Source organism: Panulirus ornatus, chromosome 10 (genome assembly GCF_036320965.1).
Source record: "Panulirus ornatus isolate Po-2019 chromosome 10, ASM3632096v1, whole genome shotgun sequence".
Lineage (NCBI taxonomy): Eukaryota > Metazoa > Arthropoda > Malacostraca > Decapoda > Palinuridae > Panulirus > Panulirus ornatus.
In genome coordinates, this window is record NC_092233.1 from 17,083,929 (window position 1) to 17,104,352 (window position 20,424).

Genomic DNA, 20,424 nt, shown 5'->3' on the forward strand with positions numbered 1-20,424 from the left:
GCTCTCGGAAGAAAAATTCAAAGTGATTCCCACAGTAGAGGGTAAGTGAACCAACATTGCGGCATAGGGCAAGCGTGTCAAGTCTTGAAGTCAGCCAAAGGAGAGTTGATAAGTAGGAACGCTTTTGATTCCTGTCAAGTAAAGTTGCAGAGCTAGAACTACCCCAGATGTGAGAGCAGTTTTTCATACCAGGACGGATCAATCATTTGTATATACGGAACAACTAATTGGAAGAAAAAATATTTCGATACCTAAACAGGACTCCTAGTTTCATAGAGGCGACAGACAGATATTTTCGTAATATGTGGTTAAGAAGACAGAATGGATGTTACAGTAATACCAAGTATGTTTATCGAGTCAAGAGGTGGAGTTACAGAACCGTCAAAGGAGAGAGGAAAGTTGTGAGGAAGTTTTGATACAGAGACGGGAAGAAACTAGGTCTTGGAGGCATTACACTTAGCCAGATTTGGTGTAGCCCACTGAGATATCCTGTTCTGAGTTTATAGAGGAAGCTGTGTCGAAACGAGTAGCAGATCGAGTGAGAGGAGAAGGAGCAGAACTGATGTTTGTGGAGAAATGCAGTGTTGAGTCGTCAGCGTACGAATGCATTTGGTTGTTTGTGGAAGAAAAGAAATCGTTGATAAAGAGGAGGAAAAATGTAAGAGACAGGTAATGACTTAAGGCACACCGCTGTTGATGGCGAAAGGGTGAGAGGTTGATCCATCAACAACCACGGAGAAAGATCGGCCCGAGAGGAAACTAGATATGAAGGAGCAAAGTGAAGGAGGGAAGCCAAAAGAGGGAAGCTTAGAGATGGGATCTCGGTGCCAAACCTTATCAAAAGTTTTGTATGTGCCACGAGCAAGTACGTAGAATTCTCCAAAATCTATCAGGGGTGATGACCAGACATTAGTGAAATAGGAAAGAGTATCACCAGTGGGTCTAGCGTTACGGAAGTCATACTGATGGTCAGAGAGGAAACTGTGAGATTGAAGATGTTTGAGGATTTGGAGGTTGAGGAGGGATTCATAGACTTTAGAAATGGTAGATGTCAAAGCAACAGGACGATAAGTTAGAGAGGTCAGAACGGTCACCCTTCTTGAGGATGGGATGTACCAATGCATGCTTCCAAGAAGACGGAACAGTTCTTATTTCTAAACAGAAACGGAGCGGATGAGTTAGCACAAGTGCAACTTCAAAGGCACATTCTATCAGTACACGGGGACGGATGCCATTTTTATGTATATATATATATATATATATATATATATATATATATATATATATATATATATATATATATATATATATCTTTTTCATACTATTCGCCATTTCCCGCATTAGCGAGGTAGCGTTGAGAACAGAGGACTGGGCCTTTGAGGGAATATCCTCACCTGGCCCCCTTCTCTGTTCCCTCTTTTGGAAAATTAAAAAAAAAAAAGCGAGAGGGGAGGATTTCCAACACCCCGCTCCCTCCCCTTTTAGTCGCCTTCTACGACACGCAGGGAATACGTGGGAAATATTCTTTCTCCCCTATCCCCAGGGATAATATATATATATATATATATATATATATATATATATATATATATATGAGGTGGGGTGCCACTGTACCTCTGTAGGTGGTGTTGGGAGAAGGGTCCGTCCTTGAGCGGAATAAGTAATCCATCATGGATGCCAAGGTTAAGCCATAACTGACTTCCCCCTCAGTACTGCAGGACGGCTGGGGCCAGGGGCGGAGGGGCGCACCAGGAATTAGAAACACGAGAGCCTGGGCGACGGAGTGTGTGTGTCAAGGAAAACATCATCAGCTGACAGCACGTGGCACGAACCGTCACCAACCAGAGGGGCCATTCATCACGGGGTGTGACCAGCTGACCATGTTTTAATTACCTTACGTAAGCTTTAGCTGGGTCACCGGGCGTGACCAGCTGTGTGCAGTGCTCACCATAGGTGATCGGCACATGTACAGCCGTTCACAGGGTATGATCAGCTCTATGTATACTTTGTTTTTTTTTTTTCTTTTCTGTTGAATCCAATTACGGATAGAAGTCGTCATCAAGGCCTGGCCTTGAGTGAAGAATAAGAGAGACAATAAAAAGAAAGTGATAGAGAGGGGAAAAGAGAGTAATTGTACCGTTTTTTCAAAGGTTAGGGGGAGTTAGGGAGGGGGTTTATATTCTTTAAAAAAAAGAAATGATTGTCGTGCTTGCGAATGTGGAGAGTCAAGAAAGTAAAGATCCCTAAAGCTTAGCGGTATAGGCGAAGAAACAGACAACACAACAATGGACTTTCGAGTCGCCAGGTAATTACCTGATGCTTCCGCTTGCCGAGCATTGCCTATGTCCCAGCTAACGACGGAGGCGAAGGCGAAGTATTTAGCCATAGAAGAGGAAAAGCGACCAGGATCCTGCCTTTGGACTCTTTGGAAATAAGTACCCAGAGCGAGGGGCGCGCCTCAGATGACAGAGCAGTATTCCGTGTAAGGAAGAGTCAGTCTTGTGTGTAATGGGAAAACACCAGAGCAATAATCTTCAGCCTTGGATTACAACTCCGAGAATTTTAGAGGCGGACTTACATTGTTCTGTACAGTGTGTGTGTGTGTGTGTGTGTGTGTGTGTGTGTGTGTGTGTGAGGGGGCGGGGGTATTAAGGGCGGCTCCATTGCGATGGGAGGGGTGGGTTTGTTCTGACCTGATGGCTCGGAGCGTGCATAGGGTAATCGATGATTTACTTCAGTTTCTCAAGCATTAGAAAACGTGAGGGATGTCAACTCCTTGCTATCTGTGTGTGTGTGGGAGGATTGGAACGTCTCCCGGTGGTGTTATGTGGGAGGGTTGCGTTAGTAGACGAAGAGAGAGGAGGACACAGACTTGTATCGTGGGTTCAGAACGCGGTAGTGTTTTGATCTGTGGAGTCGGGAGAACTGTAGGAGAGGCGGGGGATATCTGTGGGCTGGGTCATATGAGGTAGGCTAGGGTGGGGAGCATAAGGAAGGTTCGGTCTTGGGTAGGCAGGCTGGGTTGTGGAGAGTACGGTGGGTTGGGAGCACAGAGAGCAGGCCTGGTCGTGGGTGGCGGGCTGGGGTGAGGAACACACAAGGCAAGCTGGGTCGTGGGAGGCAGGCTGGGGTGGGGAACACACAAGGCAGGCTGGGACGTGGGTGGCGGGCTGGGGTGAGGAACACACAAGGCAGGCTGGGTCGTGGGAGGCAGGCTGGGGTGGGGAACACACAAGGCAGGCTGGGTCGTGGGTGGCGGGCCGGGGTGAGGAACACACAAGGCAGGCTGGGGTGGGGAACACAGAGGGCAGGCTAGGTCGTGGGAGGCAGGCCAGGCAGGCCGGCAGGGTGAGGGGGAAGGCTCGGGGCAGGTTGTGAGGCGGCTGGAAGAGGACGCTGGCCGGCCGCCAGTGAGGACCTCGCACCAGGAGCGCCCGGACAGCGGCCTCCAGCAGACGCGTCCCCCGCCACTCACCCGCTAGAGCTGGCCCGGGAGAGGACGGCCGGCGCGTGGCCCGCTACTGTCACAGTGTCCAGCGTGTGGCCCGTGCTGTGTGTGTGGCCTTGTGGCCAGCGTCTCTTTCCTGGCCCCATACACTGGGCAGCCAGCCTCAGCTGAGCCATGCTCCCTGCCCCGTGCACTGGCAGCCCTCTGTGTCCCGCGCCGCCTAGGAAATGCCTCTGATGAATGAAGACCACCGGGAGTACAGCCTTCCTTCACTGGCGCTGAATGAAGAGGCTTGACTCTGATAGGCTCAGTGTGTGACCTCCCCCACGTGCTGGGACAGCCTTGTGTGTGACCTCCTCCACGTGCTGGGACAGTCTAATGTGTGGCCTCCCCCACGTGCTGGGACACCCTAGTGTGTGACCTCCTCCACGTGTTGGAACAGCTTAGTGTGTGACCTCCCCCCACGTGTTGGAACAGCTTAGTGTGTGACCTCCTCCACGTGTTGGAACAGCTTAGTGTTTGACCTCCCCCACGTGCTGGGACAGCCTAGTGTGTGACCTCCCCCACGTGCTGGGACAGCCTAGTGTGTGACCTCCCCCACGTGCTGGGACAGCCTAGTGTGTGACCTCCTCCACGTGTTGGAGCACTCTAGTGTGTGCCCCTCCCCTCAGGTGCTTGAAAATCCTTAAGTGTGACCTCCCACAGTGCTTAAGTGTGTCTAACCAGGTGCTAGAATATTATGGTGTGACCTCCCCCCACGTGCTGCAACTTAGTGTGTGACCCCCTAAGTGCCGAAGCTAGTGCGACCTCTCACGTGCTGAAGCTTAAAATGACCCTTCACGTGCTGGAATTTAGTCTGACCCGCCACGTGCTGGATCATAGTGTGTGACCCCTTCACGTGGTGAAGCTTAGTGTGTGTGACCCTTCACGTGGTGAAAGTGTGTGACCCCTTCACATAGTGAAACCTCCTAGGGTGTGACCCCCCCTCTCACGTAATGAAGCCTCCCCTAGTGTGTGACCCCCTTACGTGATGAAACCTGTAGTATGTAACCTCCTCACGTGGTGAAGCCTTCTGTAATGTGTGACCCCCGTCACGTGGTGAAGCCTCCCCAAGTGTTTGTGACCCCCGTCACGTGGTGAAGCCTCCCCAAGTGTTTGTGACCCCCGTCACGTGGTGAAGCCTCCCCAAGTGTTTGTGACCCCCGTCACGTGGTGAAGCCTCCCCAAGTGTTTGTGACCCCCGTCACGTGGTGAAGCCTCCCCAAGTGTTTGTGACCCCCGTCACGTGGTGAAGCCTACTATGTGTGACCCCCCCGTCACATGGTGAAGCCTACTATGTGTGACCCCCCCACATGGTGACACCCCTTCCTTGTGTGACCTCCCCTGACGTGGTGGTGAAGCCTCTCAGTGTGTGTGTGTGTGTGTGACCCACCCCACGGTGAAGCCTGGCCTAGTGAGTGCTGGAGATGGATTACCTTGTGAGTGAGAGGCAACGCAGAGGGAGCCACATCCTGCCCGAGATGATTAACATGTTCGAAACCCTCCGCAAACCCAAGAAGAACTACCACTTCATCAAGGATCTGTGAGTACCCTGGGCCGGTTGGCACCTTAGTAACGAAGTGGGCGGGTTGTCAGGGGCCGGGTGACACCTTAGTAACGAAGTGGGCGGGTTGTCAGGGGCCGGGTGACACCTTACTAACGAAGTGGGCGGGTTGTCAAAGGCTGGTGGTGGTTGCTTATTAACGAAGTGGGCGGGTTGTCAAGGGCTGGTGATGGTGATAGTTGCTTATTAACGAAGTCGGCGGGTTGTCAAAGGCTGATGATGGTACTGGTTGCTTATTAACGAAGTGGGCGGGTTGTTACAACTGTGAGAGGGGGGGGGGGGAGGTGATGGTGATTCATACTAACGAAATGGGTCATTACATGATTAGGTTAGCCAGTATTTCATCACCTAAGATGGCCTCCCGTGGTGTGGCGGTGAGCGTTGCAGACCCTCGGCCACTGACCACTGGCCGGTCCGCCCGGGGTCGGGCGCATAGGTTCGGATCCTGGTCGAAGTAGTCGGTCCACGGTCAACCCAGCTGTTCATCCACCCCTAGGGTTTGGTCGATAAAATAGGTACCTGGCTCAGGCTAGTGTATATATATATATATATATATATATATATATATATATATATATATATATATATATATATATATATATATATATATATTTCTTTCTTTTCTTTTAAACTATTCGCCATTTCCCGCGTTAGCGAGGTAGCGTTAAGAACAGAGGACTGGGCCTTTTTTGGAATATCCTCACCTGGCCCCACTCTGTTCCTTCTTTTGGAAAATTAAAAAAAAAAAAACGAGAGGGGAGGATTTCCAGCCCCCCGCTCCCCCCCCTTTTAGTCGCCTCCTACGACACGCAGGGAATACGTGGGAAGTATTCTTAATCCCCTATCCCCAGGGATAATATATATATATATATATATATATATATATATATATATATATATATATATATATATATATATATATTGCGTTAATGGGATGGCCTTGATTAGGGCCAAAGTTGCCCGTGCCGTCTCAGCTAATATATATATATAAAAAAAAACTCTGGAGTATATAAATTCTCGATAAAAATCAAGTCATCAAAATCTTAAGATATTGATTATCCAAAGTAAAAAAAAAAAAAAATAAAAAAAATTGAAATTCTTAAATAGTTCAAAATTTGAAGCTGCCATGTGGGGTCGGCGACTGTGGCGGGAGTTGCCAGTTAGTAGTTTTCCTTTGTTATGCTGTAAGGTGAGGAGTTGCCATCGTGTTATGTATGTTCGACGTGTGGCCAGGATCTGCCCTCGGCGATGTTAGTTCTTCATACCCATTGGATTGAGCATAAAACACAGACTGATCGTGTGGAGCTGTGTACTGACTGATCGTGTGGGGCTGTATACTGACTGATCGTGTGGGGCTGTGTACTGACTGATCGTGTGGGGCTGTGTACTGACTGATCTTGTGGAGCTGTGTACTGACTGATCGTGTGGGGCTGTGTACTGACTGATCGTGTGGAGCTGTGTACTGACTGATCGTGTGGAGCTGTGTACTGACTGATCGTGTGGAGCTGTGTACCGACTGATCGTGTGGGGCTGTGTACTGACATCGTGTGGGGTTGTGTACTGACAGATCGTGGGGGCTGTGTACTGACAGATCGTGTGGGGCTGTGTACTGACTGATCGTGTGGAGCTGTGTACCGACTGATCGTGTGGGGCTGTGTACTGACAGATCGTGTGGGGCTGTGTACTGACAGATCGTGTGGGGCTGTGTACTGACAGATCATGTGGGGTTGTGTACTGACAGATCGTGTGGGGCTGTGTACTGACTGATCGTGTGGAGCTGTGTACTGGCTGATCTTGTGGAGCTGTGTTCTGGCTGATCGTGTGGAGCTGTGTACTGACTGATCGTGTGGGGCTGTGTACTTACTGATCGTGTGGGGCTGTGTACTGACTGATCGTGTGGAGCTGTGCACTGACTGATCGTGTGGGGCTGTGTACTGATTGATCGTGTGGAGCTGTGTACTGACTGATCGTGTGGGGCTGTGTACTGACTGATCTTGTGGAGCTTTGTACTGACTGATCGCGTGGGGCTGTGTACTGACTGATCGTGTGGGGCTGTGTACTGACTGATCTTGTGGAGCTGTGTACTGACTGATCGTGTGGGGCTGTGTACTGACTGATCGTGTGGGGCTGTGTACTGACTGATCGTGTGGGGCTGTGTACTGACTGATCGTGTGGGGCTGTGTACTGACTGATCGTGTGGAGCTGTGTACTGACTGATCGTGTGGAGCTGTGTACTGACTGATCTTGTGGGCCTGTGTACTGACTGATCTTGTGGAGCTGTGTACTGACTGATCGTGTGGAGCTGTGTACTAACTGATCGTGTGGGACTGTGTACTGACTGATCGTGTGGGGCTGTGTACTGACTGATCGTGTGGGGCTGTGTACTGACTGATCGTGTAGAGCTGTGTTCTGACTGATCGTGTGGAGCTGTGTGCTGACTGATCGTGTGGGCTGTGTACTGACTGATCGTTTGGAGCTGTGTACTGACTGATCTTGTGGAGCTGTGTACTAACTGATCTTGTGGAGCTGTGTACTGACTGATCGTGTGGGCTGTGTACTGACTGATCGAGTGGAACTGTGTACTGACTGATCTTGTGGAGCTGTGTGCTGACTGATCGTGTGGAGCTGTGTACTGACTGATCGTGTGGGGCTGTGTACTGACTGATCGTGTGGAGCTGTGTACTGACTGATCGTGTGGAGCTGTGTACTGACTGATCGTGTGGAGCTGTGTACTTACTGATCGAGTGGAACTGTGTACTGACTGATCTTGTGGAGCTGTGTACTGACTGATCGTGTGGAGCTGTGTACTGATTGATCGTGTGGAGCTGTGTACTAACTGATCATGTATGTTAGCTAATCATATAGGCTGTCCACTTTGTTACCAGTGGACATACCATCCTGTCGCTACGATACGCGTCGTAGATTTGATTGCCAGGTCGGTGTGGTTCAAGGGTGAGGACGTGTTTTTTCCCCCCTCTCGTACAGTGAGTTGCGGCACTTCCTCCTCTCGTCTACGTAAGGTCAGTACTTTTCACTGGCGAAGGATGCCACATGATGCGGTGTCTTTGGTGGGAGGGTGAGTTGTGACTGTCATGCCCAGGGTGTGGGGTGAGCAGTGCCACCACCCTCCCTCGGGTGTCGCTGAGAGGCAAGCACAAATGTTGGTGGAACTGCCGGGCACGTACTGGAGGTTAGTCACGGACGCAGGGTTAAGTAACATCACACAGAAATGTTACGTCGCCGCGTAGAACCAGACAGCGGTGGTATACCTCACTGGTGTACCCCTCTCGTGCACCTCACTGGCGTACCTCATGTACCTCTCTCGTACCCTACTCGTGTACCTCACTGGCATACCTCAACTCGTGTCCTTCAGATGGTCACAGTTGCGGTACCACAGAAGGTGTGTCTCAGGGATGTTGGGGGGGGATAATGGGGGATACCGACTCATGGGGTACCGGGAACCGTTTCCTCACAGCTGAGGTCGTACTGGGAAAGAGGGAGGGTGGGGGGGGTTTGTGACGACCTATGGGGTACCGAGAACCAGTTCATGTCGGTGGGCGCAACACGACAACAAACAGTGGTGTGAACCTGTGAGGTAACAAGTCAGGGTTGTTAAGCGGAGGACACAGTCGCCTCCGTAACTGTCGACGGCTCAACCTCTCCCACTTTCTCTCTCAGCTCTGGTATCCGCCAGGGTCCTCTCCTGTCCCCTACAATCTTCCTTCGTTCAGTCTACGATTTCCTCTCTGCATCAGGTAACCGAAGACGCTCCTCTGCGCTGACCACTCAACATTACATTCCTCCACTTCCTTCAGGTCTGCGTCTCGTCTCGGACAGGCTATCCCCGTTGGATAGACGAAATCTTTTTAAGTTTAACGTCTCCAGAACCCGATATCTTGCCATCCCTCTTTCTGAAACCCTTCACAGCTTTCCCAGCTCTTGGTGAATCTTTCACTGCACCATCCATCGTGATTAATATGCTGGGGGGATCATGGTAACGTCTAACCTGTTTGAGAAACCTCACGTTACACAGATATCTGTCTTACTCAAAGAGACGGGGTGTCCTGGCCAGACACCGTGAATTCTCCTCTTCTGAGCAGTTGCTCCGTTTATACAGAGGACTGATCCGTCATTATATATAGAACTGCTCCCAAGGTGATACTAACTTTAAATTCTTATCAGACAGACTCGAGGCTAACGCCGTCCAACTTGACAACTTAAAATCTAACCTCAGAACTCGACCCACTTGCTCCGCGCCGTAATGTTGGTTCACTTTCCCCACTTCTGTGGGTATTACTTTGTTTCTTGCTCCCGAGAGCTGGCTGCTTGTGTGCCCTTGCTATTAGCTGGACCATGTAATATTCATCAAACTTCTTTATCACATGATTACTGTGTGGCGCTTGGCAGCTCAAGGATGAGCCCTTATGATAAGTTTCTTTCCATACACTTCGAAGCTTTGGAACTCTCGTCGGCATCATGTCTTTCCCAACAGCTATGACGTGTCCCTTTTGAAATGGAGCTCAACCACTTCCTAGAAAATTCTTAAGCTCCATTTTCTTTTCTCTGCATATTTCTCCTCATTAAACATTTATCTACTTCAGTTAAGGCTGGGTCGCGATGTACCCCTCTCTCCATGGCTGGAACTTCCAGTATAAAAGAAAAAGAATCTAATACGGGTTAAGGCAGATGTGAAGCCTCGGGTGTGGGGTTGTGGGCTGCAGGTCTCTGGGTTCCGCCCTTCACCCTGACGCCACTAGCCGCCCAATTGACACCAGACCACACCCTTCACCCTGAAGCCACCGGCCTCCTCCCTCCACCCACCCTGACAGCAGGAAGCAAGATGGTCGCCACACTCTTGATTTACACAGTTTTTCTCAGTCGTTGTGGTCAGATGTTGAGGGGTATGGATGGTCAAGCGACCTTATCCCTCCACCCGTAGGACTGGACAGGACTCCGACAGCATGTGGTGCACCCGGTCACTGGAGGACAAGGGCGCTGTGGGAAGCAGGGAGGGTTGCTTGCGTCCACCGATAGTAGTCATGTGAACCGACCTGTGGACCGGGATGTTTGTTGTTGAGCACCAGCAGCGGGCGGTGTGCGGGAACTCAATATGGATGGCAGATGGGCGGTAGAGCAGAAGGTGGGTGGTAACTCAGCATGGGTGGCAGAGCAGGCGGTGGGTGGCGAGTCAGTATGGGCGGTTGGTGGGTGGTAGGCAGCAAGGTAAAAGTGTGATCCCATACCAAGATTTGGGTGTGGGTGTTGCCTTGAAGAATACTAGGAACATGGCAGCAGCAGCAGCCACACGGGAGTTCCCGACCCGGCGTCATGACCTTGATCACCTGCTGTTCTTTCCCGAAGTGAAGCCGGACGTGGTGCCTCCTCCTGCTGGAGGGACCAGGAGAACGTGCGCACGCACGGTAGGTCATCGTCTGCCGCAGGGAGGTCATCGTCTGCTGCAGGGAGGTCATCCCATTCGATATATCGCCGTAGAACTTGTGGACGTGACGTCTTCAAGGCGTCAAGTTCCCGGAGACGTCAGATCTGCGGCATACAGGGAAAAGGAATGAGAAATCATACGCTAACCCGGGTAACCTGTAAGCCACCGCCCTTGTACCAGCCCCGTGGCCAGGGGCAGCTGGGGGTGTGGGTGGGTAATGCTCACTCCTCACCTCACCTCTCTCGCAGCTGCTCTCTGTAGGGGTCGCGGGAACAGAGTTTTCCTACTTTGATTTTAATTTTCCTCTCCCTCACTCTGGCTGCTAAACTCCATAGATGCCTGAAATAAAGAGAATGTATTATTATTCTTTTCACGTTGTGATGAGTGTTTGAAATGTTATGATGTGATGCGTTTTTGTTTTTCTTTTCTTAGGTTTAGAATACGTAAGTGTATGGTTTTGTGGGGGAGTTATAGATGGTGAGGAGAGATCCCCCACCAGCAGCCACCTCAGCTGTGGTGTTGGAGAGACCTCTCGATTGTCTTGATACCTGTGTTGACCTGGGAGTTGACCATTGTTGACCCAGGTGTTGACCTGTGTTGACCCCAGTGTTCACCTGTATTGACCCCAGTGTTTATCTGTGTTGAACTGTATTGACCTGTGGTGACCCAGGCGTTGACCCCAGTGTTTACCTGTGTTGACCCTAGTGTTCACCTGAGATAATTTGTATTGATCCCAGTGTTTACCTTGTTGACCCAAGTGTTAACCTCTGTGTTGACCTATGTAGACCCATGTACTGACCTGTGTCGACCCCAGTGTTGACCTAGGTGTTGACTTCGGTGTGTACCCTGGTGTCGACCCTAATTTTGACCCACATGGTAACCCTGGTGTTGACCCTAGTGTTGGCCCAGGTGTTGCCCTCAGTGTTGACCCCAGTGTTGATCTCATTGTTTACTCAAGTATTGACTACAGTGTTTACCCTTGTGGTGACCCATATGTTGACCCAGGTTTTGAACGCAATGTTGGTCACAATTTTGACCCAAATGTTGCCCTCAGAGTTGACCCAAGTGTTGACCCTAGTGTTCACCCTGGTGTGAACAGTATGAACGCATATGTTGACGCCAGTGTTGATCAAACGTTAACTCAGTATTGATCCAGGTGGCGACACCAAGGTATTGACCCCAGTGTTGATCCACATGTTAACCCCAGTGTTAATCTAGATACTGCCCTGTGTGTTGATCCAGTATTGACCCAATTGTTGAATTCGATGTTAGTCTACTCAATGATCTAGATGGTGATGGACATTTTGACCCAGATGTTAACCTTAGTGTTGACTCTGGTATTGACACTTGTATTGACCCGGGTGTTGACCCCAGTTCTAGTTCTGGTATTGATCGCGGTGTTGACCCCACTTATCTCTGGTATTGAACCCAGTGTTGACCCCAGTTCTAGCTCTGGTATTGACCCCGGTTTTATCTCTGATATTGAACCCGATGTTGACCCCAGTTCTAGCTCTGGTAATGCCCCTGGTGTTGACCCCAGTTTATCTCTGGTATTGAACCCGGTATTGACCCCAGTTCTAGCTATAGTGTTGACCCCGGTTTTATCTCTAGTATTGATCCTCTTATTGACCCCCAATAATTCCTTTAGTATTAACCTCAGTTCTAACTATTATTGATGTCGACCCCAGTTCTAACTCTGGTTTGGCCCTGGTGTTGTCCCCAGCTCTACCTTTAGTAATGACCCCAGTTCTAACTAGTATTGATCTCCATGTTGATCCCAGTTCTATTTTTAGTATTGACCTAAGTTCTAGATCTGGTATTAACCCCGGTGTTGACCCTAGTTCTAACTCTCGTTTAACCCCAGTGTTGACCCCAGTTCTACTCTAGCATTGACCCCGGTGTTGACCCTAGTTCTAGCTCTGGTATTGACCCAGTTTTGTCGCCAGTTCTAACTCTGGTATTGACTCCGATGTTGACCTCAGTTCTAACTCTGATATTGATCCCGGTGTTGACCCCAATTTTAACTCTGATATTGACCCCAGTGTTGACCCCATTTCTAACTTTGGTTTTGAACCCGATGTTGACCCCAGTTCTACCTCTCGTATTGACCTCGGTGTTGACCCCAATTCTAACACTGGTATTGAGCCCCGTGTTGATCACAGTTCTAACTCTGGTATTGAACCCGGTGTTGACCCTAGTTCTAACTTTGGTATTGACCCCGATGTCAAGCTAGGTATTGACCTACAAGTTGATCTGAGCTCTGACCCAAATCCTAACCCAAGTGCTGACCAAATTGTTGACCAGAGTGATGACCCTGGTGTTGACCATAGTTATAACCCCTGTGTTGACTAAAGTAATGACCCTAAAGTTGACCCTAAGTGATAACCCTGGTTTGGTGCAAGTGATTACCGCGATGTTTACCCTGGTGCCCCATTGTTGACTCTAGTGTTGACCCAAGTGATAACCCTGGTGTTAACCTAAATGATGACCCAAGTGATAACCCTGGTGTTAACCCAATTGATGACCTTGATGTTGACCCGTGATGACCTTTGTGTTTATCCAGGTGTTGACCCAACTGATACCATAGTACTGAGCCAAGAAATGACCCTGGTGCTGACCCAGGCGTTGACCCAATTCGTGATTATATTGACACCAAATAATGACCCTGGTGTTGACCTACGTGTAGACCCGGGTGTTGAACTACATGTAGACTGGTGTTGACCATGGTATTGACCCTGATGTTTATCTAAATGTTGACCGTTTATATAAATGTTGACCAACATGTTGACCCTGGTGTTGACCTGTATGTTGACCCTGGTGTTGACCTACATGTTGACCCTGGTATTAACCAGCATATTGACCCTGATGTTGACTAACATGTTGACCCTGGTGTTGACCTACATGTTGTCCTGGTGTTGACCTACATATTGACCCTGGTGTTGACCTTACATATTAACCCTGGTGTTGACCTGCATGTTGACCAATATGTTGAACTGGTGTTGACCTATATGTTGACCTGGTGTTGACCTACATGTTAACCCTGGTGTTGACCTACATGTTGACTCTGGTGTTGACCTACATATTGACCCTGGTGTTGACCTACATGTTAACCCTGGTGTTGACCTACATGTTGACCCTGGTGTTGACCTACATGTTGACCCTGGTGTTGACCTACATGTTGACCCTGGTGTTGACCCACATGTTAACCCTGGTGTTGACCTACATGTTGACCCTGGTGTTGACCCACATGTTGAGCCTGGTGTTGACCAACATATTGACCCTAGTGTTGACCTTGGTGTTGACTTACATGTTGACCCTGGTGTTGACCTACATGTTGACCCTGGTGTTGACCCTGGGGTTGACCAACATATTGACCCTAGTGTGACCTACATGTTGACCTTGGTGCTGACCTACATGTTAACCCTGGTGTTGACCTACATGTTGACCCTGGTGTTGACCTACATGTTGACCCTGATGTTGACCTACATGTTGACCCTGGTGTTGACCTACATGTTAACCCTGGTGTTGACCTACATGTTGACCCTGATGTTGACCTATATGTTAACCCTGGTGTTGACCTACATGTTGACTCTGGTGTTGACCTACATATTGACCCTGGTGTTGACCTACATGTTGACCCTGGTGTTGACCTACATGTTAACCCTGGTGTTGACCTACATGTTGACCCTGGTGTTGACCCACATGTTGACCCTGGTGTTGACCTACATGTTGACCCTGTTGTTGACCAACATATTGACCCTAGTGTTGACCTACATGGTGACCCTCGGTGTTGACCAACATGTTGACCCTGGTGTTGACCAGCATGTTGACCCTGGTGTTGACCTACATGTTGACCCTGATGTTGATTTACATGTTGACCCTGGTGTTGACCAATATATTGACCACAATGTTGACCTACATGTTGACCCCCATATTGACCCTGTTGTTGACCAACACGTTGACCCTGGTGTTGACCCCAAATATTGACCCTGGTATAACCCAGAAATCTAGATGCCTGGTCGGTTCTGGCCTCCCGCGCCGTCCTGCCTGTGCATGAATGATCAACTGGGACATCGGGCGGCGGCGTGGAGGTGACCTTCCCCGGCGTCTTCCGTCCTGGCCCAGGTCCACCACGCGACAGGTCACGGGACAGTGTTGCCATGTCTGATGACGCTGCGCTGAGGTAGAGTCGTCAAGAGAAGTGATTTTTGATCGTCGTTTCAATGACGATTTACGAACTCTTATCTTGTTTTGTCTTCACCCTGGGTGGTGGTGACCTGTGGGCGTCCCCACAGGGGCTAGACTTGGTGGCCCCTCAGGTAAATACGAGGACCAGAGTCCATATTAGACTGTTGGGGAAGATAAGATCAAGAATATTTCATAGGGTCTCCCCTGTGTGTGTGTGTGTGTGTGTGTGTGTGTGTGTGTGTGTGTGTGGCATCATCAACAGTTGATGACCGCCGCTGGCATCATCAACTGTTGATGACCGCCGCTGGCATCATCAACTGTTGATGACCACCGCTGGCATCATCAGCTGTTGATGACCAGGGCTGGCATCAACAACTGTTGATGACCACCGCTGGCATCATCAACTGTTGATGACCACCGCTGGCATCATCAACTGTTGATGACCACCGCTGGCATCATCAACTGTTGATGACCGCCGCTGGCATCAAAGACGATGGCTACATGTATCACAGAGGACCTGGGTAACCCGACACACGCTGGACCTGAGGGTACACTGGTGGCTGAACACTATATATTTTTCTATCTGGTATTTACATCTTATTAACTAATGTGTCAATACATATGTATCTATATATATATATATATATATATATATATATATATATATATATATATATATATATATATATATATATATATATTTCTTTCATACTATTCGCCATTTCCCGCGTCATCGAGGTGGCGTCAAGAACAGAGGACTGGGCCTTTGAGGGAATATCCTCACCTGGCCCCCTTCTCTGTTCCTTCTTTGGGAAAAAAAAAAAAAAAACAAGAGGGGAGGATTTCCAGCCCCCCGCTCCCTCCCCTTTTAGTCGCCTTCTACGACACGCAGGGAATACGTGGGAAGTATTCTTTCTCCCCTATCCCCAGGGATATATATATATATATATATATATATATATATATATATATATATATATATATATATATATATATATATATATTTTTTTTTTTTTTTTATACTTTGTCGCTGTCTCCCGCGCTTGCGAGGTAGCGCAAGGAAACAGACGAAAGAAATGGGCCAACCCCCCCAATACACATGTATATACATACGTCCACACACGCAAATATACATACCTACACAGCTTTCCATAGCTTACCCCAGACGCTTCACATGCCTTGATTCAATCCACTGACAGCACGTCAACCCCGGTATACCACATCGCTCCAATTCACTCTATTCCTTGCCCTCCTTTCACCCTCCTGCATGTTCAGGCCCCGATCACACAAAATCTTTTTCACTCCATCTTTCCACCTCCAATTTGGTCTCCCTCTTCTCCTTGCTCCCTCCACCTCCGACACATATATCCTCTTGGTCAATCTTTCCTCACTCATCCTCTCCATGTGCCCAAACCACTTCAAAACACCCTCTTCTGCTCTCTCAACCACGCTCTTTTTATTTCCACACATCTCTCTTACCCTTACGTTACTCACTCGATCAAACCACCTCACACCACACATTGTCCTCAAACATCTCATTTCCAGCACATCCATCCTCCTGCGCACAACTCTATCCATAGCCCACGCCTCGCAACCATACAACATTGTTGGAACCACTATTCCTTCAAACATACCCATTTTTGCTTTCCGAGATAATGTTCTCGACTTCCACACATTCTTCAAGGCCCCCAGAATTTTCGCCCCCTCCCCCACCCTATGATCCACTTCCGCTTCCATGGTTCCATCCGCTGCCAGATCCACTCCCAGATATCTAAAACACTTCACTTCCTCCAGTTTTTCTCCATTCAAACTCACCTCCCAATTGACTTGACCCTCAACCCTACTGTACCTAATAACCTTGCTCTTATTCACATTTACTCTTAACTTTCTTCTTCCACACACTTTACCAAACTCAGTCACCAGCTTCTGCAGTTTCTCACATGAATCAGCCACCAGCGCTGTATCATCAGCGAACAACAACTGACTCACTTCCCAAGCTCTCTCATCCCCAACAGACTTCATACTTGCCCCTCTTTCCAAAACTCTTGCATTCACCTCCCTAACAACCCCATCCATAAACAAATTAAACAACCATGGAGACATCACACACCCCTGCCGCAAACCTACATTCACTGAGAACCAATCACTTTCCTCTCTTCCTACACGTACACATGCCTTACATCCTCGATAAAAACTTTTCACTGCTTCTAACAACTTTCCTCCCACACCATATATTCTTAATACCTTCCACAGAGCATCTCTATCAACTCTATCATATATATATATATATATATATATATATATATATATATATATATATATATATATATATATATATACACAAATGTATAACACACTAACCTCCAACAGCCAAGATCTTGGCTGTTGGAGGTTAGTGTGTTATATGGTAGTACGCGTTAATATGCACTATATATATATATATATATATATATATATATATATATATATATATATATATATATATATATATATATATATATATTCTTTTCTTTCTTTCAAACTATTCGCCATTTCCCGCATTAGCAAGGTAGCGTTAAGAACAGAGGACTGGGCCTCTGAGGGAATATCCTCACCTGGCCCCCTTTTCTGTTCCTTCTCTTGGAAAGTTAAAAAAAGAAAAAAAAAAACAAGAGGGGAGGATTTCCAGCCCCCCGCTCCCTCCCCTTTTAGTTGCCATCTACGACACGCAGGGAATACGTGGGAAGTATTCTTTCTCCCGTATCCCCAGGGATATATATATATATATATATATATATATATATATATATATATATATATATATATATATATATGTATATATATATATATATATATATATATATATATGCTTGTGTGTATTTGTCACAGTGTTTATAAGAAACGTGTGGCAAGAAATGGTCGTCCAAGAGTACTCCAGCTCTCCTGAATCAGGAAGGATCTGAGCCAGTCAGAACGCAAGAGCACAGAAGACCTTGGTTCTAATTGGGTGACTGGATCCTGGTTTTTAGTGGTCAATCGGATCCCGAAACTCGTCTCATTATGCACCTGACCCGGGTGGCTGAAGGTCACATTTACATTCATTCGGGTGACCTCTGGTGACGTGTCGTGGGCTGAGGACAGAGTGAGGAGGAAGTGGTGGGAGGAGGGAGCGAGAGGCTGGAGGAGTCTTACGGAGAGTCACCTGCCTAGGTGAGACATCTTGAGGAGAGTCATAGTGACTCTGCTTGGAGGAGTGCCGGGGAGTAGAGTGTACTGGGTCAGGAGGCGGTCAGCATAGTCACTGTGTGGGGATCGCCAGACACCGGCATCCGGAGAGTCATGAGCTAATGATAGTATAATGTATAGTCAGTTGAGTCATGAGTACTTACCCCATGAGTACTTATCCCGTGAGTCAGTACACAGTAACACCAAGTCACTTGTAAGTAGACTCACTAGAGGAGCAATATCATCTCAGAAGTCAGACATTCAGTAGAGTCAGGTAGTTAAATCACCTGAGAAGTTATCCGTCAAGTAGAATCAAAGAGCAGAGTCATCTGAGAAGTCGGCCATTGGGTAGGGTCACTGAGTAAAGTCATCTGAAAAGTCGGTCGTTAAGTAAAGTCAGACTAAAATCACCCGAGAAATCTAGGACAAGACGCCGTGGCAAAAAAATCTATTTTCTATTTTATCTGTCTGTCTATTTCCAGTCGAAGACGTAACTCATGTCTCGAATCCATCTTCACTATCAAGAGAGGTGAAGGTTCTGCAACATACTGACAGAAAGGTTGAAGAAACGGATACCATCAGCAATCAACGGAATGAAAGTAAATAAAACGGTCGGTCATGATGAGTTTTATTGGAGGGCAATGAAAGAGGCGAAAAATGAGACGGTCAGGTCCTTGTCTGCTGTATTCAGTGAGTCACTCGCTACGGGAACATTCCCAGAGGAAGGGGAGTTTGCCAGTGTAACGCTGATATTCAGAGAGAGTAATAAATCACTGCTCGGAGAGTATCGTCCAATTAGCTTAACGTCTGTGGTTGGAAAACGTTTGGAAACGACTATTTGGGACAAAGTTGTAAACCATTTAGAGGACCACCACTTGATAAACCATCCTCAGGATGGTCTTCAGCAAAATCCCTCATGTCTGACACATCTGCTTGACTTCTTTTATGATATAATCAACACGCATGACGAAAGTAAAGCATCTAATCTCATCTATCTATCCTGTACAAAAGCATTCGAAAAGGTTTTCCATCAAAGGTGACTAGAAAGACGTTAACTGATAAGGTTTTGATGGCGTTTTTTTTTTTTTTTTGGTGTTTAGAAAATTGATTAACTGGCCATATACAAAGACTTGTGATTATTGGTCAAGCCTCAGTATGGTTGGACGTAACAAGTGGCGTGCTACAAGGATCAATCTTGGAACTGGGTCTCTCTTTCTCATATCTATTAAAGTAATTCATGATAGTCTACATTGTAGGATATTAAAATTCGCAGTCGATACTAAGCTGGGAAATAAAGCTAAGGATGAAATTGATATAGACAAATTGATGGACTGGGCTCATAACTTTGGCAAATAGATTATAACATCGACAAGTGCAAAGTTTTGCATATCGGTCGTAAAAACGAACGGTAAGGTGCGGTATGAATTCTGTGAATCTGCTAAGGCTAAATGTGAAAAAAAATAGACTCGGGCGCAATAATCTCTGGTGACCTAAATTCAAATGAGCAGCGCATGAAAGCGGTGAAAAGAGCGACCAAGATTCGTAGATTCGTAGGAATGGATTCCGAATTTAAGTCTATGGAAAATCATCCTTACGTTTTACAACAGTTGGGTGCGCGCTCACCTCTAGAACAATGTGTTCAGTTGTGGTCACCCTACTGGAGAATGATATACCTAGAGACTGCAGAGTGCATTGTATCAGGTCACCAAGATGATTCTCGGACTGAGAAACAAATCCTATGTAAACCAACTAAATGAATCTATTCCGCGCAGAAAAGAGAGGGTTAAGAGGTGATCTAATTCATGTATTCAGAATCATCAAAGGCTTAGATTATTTTGATCCAGGAAGCTGCTTGAGACTGATTTGATTGGTAATACCCGTAGTAATGGATACAAACTCTGAGACAAATGTTTTACCTCAAATGAAACAAAGTTCTTTGAATTGAACAGGACTGTTAACATATGAAATAATTTACGAATTCTTCGTTGAAAACTGTACTATAGATGTGTTTAAGAGTAGACTTAATACATGTCTGGCTTCAAGTCCACGACTTATTATTATTTGTGCCTCCTGGATTATGCTTTGGATTATCTGTAAACCTTCTGACTTGAATCACATTAATGTGTGAGTTTCTGATGTCTTCCATTATCACAAACAGCTTCGAAGGGACCCATTAGTCTGCTGCTGTTTGAATTCCTTTGTATTCGTTTGCCTCGTTTGTATTCCTTTGTCGAGAGAATCCACTATGAAGAGACATTTAAGGAGAGTCAGGAAGTAGAGTCACCAGAGGGAACTATATAGGAGAAACTTAACTTCTGTCGTTTCTTTGGGAGAGTCAGTAGGATCACTGCAAACACCAGTGACTGGCAATGATGTCTTGTGACCGGCAGTGATGATGACCACTGTCTGGCAGTGATGAAGACCAGTGCCTAGCAGTGATGAAGACCAGTGCCTGGCAGTGTGGGACCAGCAAGAGGAGGGGGAGTGGGGTGCCTTAGGTTGGGAGGGGGGTAAAGAAGGAGGGAGATTTCAATGCCAGAT

The 20,424-nt window shown here is 47.6% G+C and overlaps 1 protein-coding gene across 5 annotated transcripts in view; it reads left to right on the forward strand.

Annotated features, from left to right (window-relative positions):
- The window catches only part of fray (oxidative stress responsive kinase frayed), a 293,998-nt gene that overhangs the window by 113,937 nt on the left and 159,637 nt on the right, over nt 1-20,424 (forward strand). Inside the window, exon 1 of one of the 5 annotated variants that reach the window (XM_071665565.1) lies at nt 3,346-5,030. The exons of the other annotated variants lie outside the window; for them this stretch is intronic. Within the exon in view, the coding sequence (XP_071521666.1) occupies nt 4,915-5,030 (116 nt within the window). The 5' untranslated portion in view covers nt 3,346-4,914. Of the gene's footprint in view, nt 1-3,345; nt 5,031-20,424 lie in introns of those variants that run through there. 5 annotated transcript variants of the gene reach the window in all.